Source organism: Ciona intestinalis, chromosome 9, assembly GCF_000224145.3.
Source record: "Ciona intestinalis chromosome 9, KH, whole genome shotgun sequence".
Taxonomy (NCBI): domain Eukaryota; kingdom Metazoa; phylum Chordata; class Ascidiacea; order Phlebobranchia; family Cionidae; genus Ciona; species Ciona intestinalis.
In genome coordinates this window covers 3,218,008-3,223,394 of record NC_020174.2, presented here as the reverse complement: position 1 = coordinate 3,223,394, position 5,387 = coordinate 3,218,008, and the positions used below count along the sequence as shown (strand labels likewise).

General features: G+C 34.4%; 1 protein-coding gene across 1 annotated transcript in view; it reads left to right on the top strand.

The window, feature by feature from the left end:
- The window catches only part of LOC100180401 (histone-lysine N-methyltransferase EHMT1), a gene marked incomplete in the record, with an annotated part of 22,971 nt that extends 17,618 nt beyond the window's left edge, over positions 1-5,353 (top strand). Inside the window, 7 exon segments of the mRNA XM_026835828.1 lie at positions 764-904; positions 1,797-1,931; positions 2,133-2,326; positions 2,796-2,961; positions 3,291-3,466; positions 4,357-4,487; positions 5,275-5,353. Of these exon segments, the coding sequence (XP_026691629.1) occupies positions 764-904; positions 1,797-1,931; positions 2,133-2,326; positions 2,796-2,961; positions 3,291-3,466; positions 4,357-4,487; positions 5,275-5,342 (1,011 nt within the window).
- Positions 5,354-5,387: the final 34 nt, after the last annotated feature.

The window sequence follows — 5,387 nt, the reverse complement described above, 5'->3', positions numbered from 1 at the left end:
TCTTCTTGTCGAATGCTGCGAATCCAAATATCAAGAACAGCGAAGGGGAAACTCCCATTGAAGTAAGTTTCTCACTAAACTCTACTGTTTTTCTTTATTTTTGTTGTTTTCATGTTATTTTTTACGCAACAAAATCATGTTATTTGTTTTTACCCAACATTGGCTAGAAAAGTTATTCACAAATCAACGATTATTATAAATCATTTTTATTATATTCTTAAAAAAAATTTGAGGTAATGCAGTTCTGTTCTATGTGGGTCAGGTCCCGTCGCGTGGCACGGTATGGGTCCCAGGATTTAGGCCAGGATTGGCCCATTACCCCAACACTCAGGGTGATACTGTATGCAGTTATAGAAAGTTTCGGTATTAAATATATTGTAATCCATATGCTACATTATACATTGATATAAATAATGATTGTTTGAGCAAGTATTTGTGTATCAGAAATTGTTTTTATAATATTTTTATTACTAAGTCTCAATTCCCGCACATCTCATATATAAATATAATTTGTGATTTTCATCTCATATAACTTGTGATTATGATGTCATAACTAGTGATTATGATGTCATAACTTGTGATTATGATGTCATAACTTGTGGTTATGATGTCATAACTCGTGATCACGCTGTTATAACTTGTGATCATGATGTCATAACTTGTGATCACAGTGTTATAACTTGTGATCATGATGTCATACCTTGTAATTATGATGTCATAACTTGTGATAATGATGTCATAACTTGTGATTATGATGTCATAGTGTGCACCGGAGCGTAGCATGTGTTGGATTGCGTTAAAGATCCATCTGTGCATTCGAAACGCTGGATTGTTTCGAAAAGTAATTCTTCCTTACAACCGAGAGCGAGTTTTGAACCCGGATATCTCTCGTGGATATGACAAGGTAATTCCTCACCTATGCACAAAATATTGTTTCCAAACTGTATCAGTAAATTTCAAATATTACACGATTTTATTTTTTTTTTATAAAAAGGTTTTCTTGGAATTTGATTTGTTCCAATGTTTTTACAGATTATTAAAACCAGGTTTTTCAGGAAAAAATTTAATAAAAAATTAATGCCTTTTTACCATGCGAAGTGTGTATACATTGATTTCTGTCAGAAGGAATAAAAACTTACAATATGTCTGGCAACAACAGTTACCAACGAAAAATAAAAATTTGTGTATTGATTAAAATGCTCAAATGTGGTCCACCAAAGTTTTGTAATATGAAATAGCTTTTAAAAAATGTGTGTAAAAACCCTAAATCTAACCGTTGCACTTCTATCCATTTAAAAATTTTCTTTCTCTTTGGTATGCCCCTTTAATGTGTTTAGTTAACGTTAATTTGTATTCTACCCTATGTACGGGTCACTGGTAATCTATGTACGGGTTGTATCTTTACGCATACTTTTGTTTCTATTAGAAGTTTAACTTGATAATAATTAAACATAAATGACTCGTTACTATATGTTATATAGACGAGCGAAAATGACGACGTTCGTGATAAAACGACAATTACAGATTCAGTTTAGTTCAATTACTGTCATCATTCTATTACATCATGCTCGATTGTCTGCTAGGTGTAGCGACCACGCTTATTTTCTTCCAATTAAATGTAAACATGTTTTTAACTGTAAGCGTGTTTTAACAACTGTTGTTTTGCCGCTATATCCTGACTTTTCATTTAAAATTCTTAATCTTTGCTACCCTAATCGCATAGAAAAAAAAACATATTTCTAAATCTTCGCTACTAGAATCCAATAGACAAATGAAAGGTATTATTATTATTACAGCTGCCAATAATATGTGTGAATGCACGTGATGATGCGCCTTGTCCCACCAACCCCCCACATGGTTTTCATTATGTTACTGAGAACGTTCACACTTCACAAGATACAAGAATTAATGTTGTTATATCAGGAATGCAGGTAAATTATCAAAACTAAATAAATATTTTATACAAAATTTTATTCATTCTTAAAAAAAAAACAGTTAAATTCTCCTTTTAAAACTCGGATTGTTTTTTCTTTCAATATTATTTTCTTGGTGTAGTAGGGTGGGGAAGATGGGACACCTTTAGCACATAATATCCAAATATCGAATGTATTTTTTTCTAATTTTTCTTTCAGTCATGTCAGTGCAGCGACAACTGTGGGTCTCCATCTTGTGTGTGTGGCTTGATAAGCGAGAGGTGCTGGTATGGTAACGATGGGACTTTGCTGCCCGAGTTTGATATTCTTGAACCTCCACTTATCTATGAATGCAATCAAATGTGCAGATGTTCGCGACAGTGTAAAAACAGAGTGGTACAGAATGGAATAAGGTAACATAGTAGGGTGGGGTAAGACGGGACAACTTTAGTACGTAATGTCCAAATATAGTGATCAGGTTTTAAACAATTAACAACAGTCTAGTCTACGGTTTTATAATTGTTTGAATGTTCCTTGTATACTACTAAATGGGACTAGAAAATAGAATTACTAGGTGTCCCATCTTCCCCCAGCCTAGATAAACGATTTTGTTAGTTGAATGAATAAAAGTAACTTGCTCTATCCTTGCGTGGCCGGAAAACGACATACGTTAAACACAGGTGTTCTGTTCCATACACCTCGTGCCAGCTTACATGTTACCATGTATGTTACTTGGCTTAAAATTATAAAATTTAAATTTGTAGCGTTCACCAAACAAATATAGAAAAATTATGAAATGTTTAGAATTGTAAAGTTCAGCAAAAAAATATAGAAAAATTTAAAAATTCTCCGAGTCTAAAATTGTGGTAATCTTTGTTTTAGGTATCGCCTACAAGTTTATCGAACCCAAGGCATGGGTTGGGGGCTTGTTGCGCTTGAAGCGATGCCACGTGGTGCGTTTGTATGCGAATATGTGGGTGAACTGATCTCGGATGATGAAGCTGATCAACGGGAAGATGATTCGTATTTGTTTGATTTGGAAAACAAGGTAATATCTAAGGCTGTGATTAATATATTTAATATAAGGTCTGTTGTAATAGTGGGTGTATGTGTCCTTGGGCAAGACACTTAATGGCAATTGCTTCAACCCAGTTGTCACTAATGGGTTGTCTAAATTGTCAGTCACACGTAAATAAAATCTGAAAAAGTCCACAAAAAATATAATCACCCACAAAGTAACATACTGGGTAACTTGTAAGCTGGCGTGAGGTGTATGAACACCCATGTTATAACGACTGTCGTTTTCCGGCTATGCGAGGATAAAGTAAAGTACATTCAATTATTTATTCATATTGTTTAAGAAATTTTAATTTTCAGGATGGTGAAATATATTGCATTGATGCTCGTAACTACGGCAACGTGTCGCGCTTCATCAACCACCTTTGTGAACCAAACTTAATCCCGATCCGAGTATTTGTCGGACATCACGATATAAGGTTTCCCATCCTTGCTTACTTTACCACTCGTGAAATACAAGCTGGGGAAGAACTTGGGTGAGTTGAGTGAATTGGTGCTGTGGCAAACTGGTTAGAGTGCCTGCCTGTAACCCAGAGGTAATGGGTTCAAGGCTCGTTGCTTACCCTTAACCCCAAATTTTTTGGTTTTTGGGGGTTTCCGGTAAAAAAATTTTTGTTTTTTTTTGAGCAAGACACTTAACGGCAAATTCTCTAACCCAGTGGCCACTAATGGGTTGTCCAAATTATCAGCCATATATAAAAAAATAATCACCCACAAAGTAACATACTTGGTAAATCGTAAGCTGGCACGAGGTGTATGAAACAGAACACCGTGTTTAACGACTATCATGTTTCGGCCTCGTGAGGATAAAGTAATTTACATTCATTTATAAGATGAATGGCAACAACAATATGTATACAGTAGGGTGGGGTAAGACAGGACACCTTTTTATTTTATTTTTCCATCCTATTTGGTAGTAAACAAAGATCATTCAAAGAATTATAAAACCATATTATCACAACTCTTATAGACCGTTGTTAATTGTTTTAAACACAATCAGGATATTTGGATATTATGTGCTAAAGACGTCCTTTCTTCTCCCACCCTACTGTATATAGATTTTTTCTATATTTGTTACATTTAAATTGAATTTGCTAAAATAAAAGTATAGTATGACAGCAACAATATATATGTAGTAGGGTGGGGGAAGATAGGACACCTTTAGCACATAATATCTAAATATCCTGATCGTGTTTTAAAGAATTAACAACGGTCTGTGGAAGTCGTGAGGATACAGTTTCATACTTCTTTGAAGGTTCTTTGTTTACTACCAAATGGAAAGGTAAACAAAATGAAAAGGCGTCCCATCTTCCCCCACCATAGTATATGTATATATATATATATATATCATCTATGTTTGTTAAAGGTTTGATTACGGAGAGCGTTTCTGGGACGTTAAATGTCGTCAGTTCACCTGCCAATGCGGATCACCAGTATGTAAATATTCAAGTGAAGTTTATAAGAATAAAGCCGAACAAGAGCTACAACAACATAATGGTAAGTGTATGTGTGTTTCTGATCCACGGTTTTTAAAAACATGGATTTTCGTACTATACACAATTTTAATTTTTCCTATAGTACTGTGGGGTAAGACGGGATCTTTAGCACAAAAGACAACGGTCTATGGAAGCCGTGAGGGTACAGTTTTATAATTCTTTAAATGTTCTTTGTTTACTACCGAATAGGTCAAGGAAATAGAATGAAAAGGTGTCCCATCTTTCCCCACCGTACTATATTTTATCTACAACATAATGTTTGGGATATTTGTGTTTAAACACAGTTTTAAAATATGGATTTTTGCACTATACACAATTTTATTTCTTTTATGTTATTTTTTCTGATGTGAAACAATCACCACCTAAAACAGTGATTCTAAACCATTTTCCTTGCTGCACACATTTTTAAGTACCCAATAACTCATGACCCTAACTTCGGGTTATTTCTCTTTAAAGCCGATCCCCACATTGTAGGGTCGTGTCTTTACGCACACTTTTGTTTCTATTAGAAGTTTAACTTGAGATAATAATTAAACATAAATGGTTCGTTTGTCTGCTAGGTGTAGCGACCACGCTTATTTTTTAACTAAATGTAAATAGGTTTTTAACTGTAAGCGTGTTTTAACAACTGTTGTTTTGTGCTATATCCTGTCTTTTTGTTTAAAATATTTTTAAACCTGCGCTGCCATAATCAAAAAAATACCCCTTTCTAGAATTGCTTAAATAACAAAACCAGGTCTCCTGGTTCAGAAACCCTGGTCTAAAATGACTATGTTTTCCTAATTTAGAAAATAATGACGTCACAAACGACGTGGAAATGAAAGCTTCATCAGCGAACAACGAAATCGTGGATTAACACTTCATGTTGAAGAAGCCATGTTTTCATGTGGGATTTTTTTAT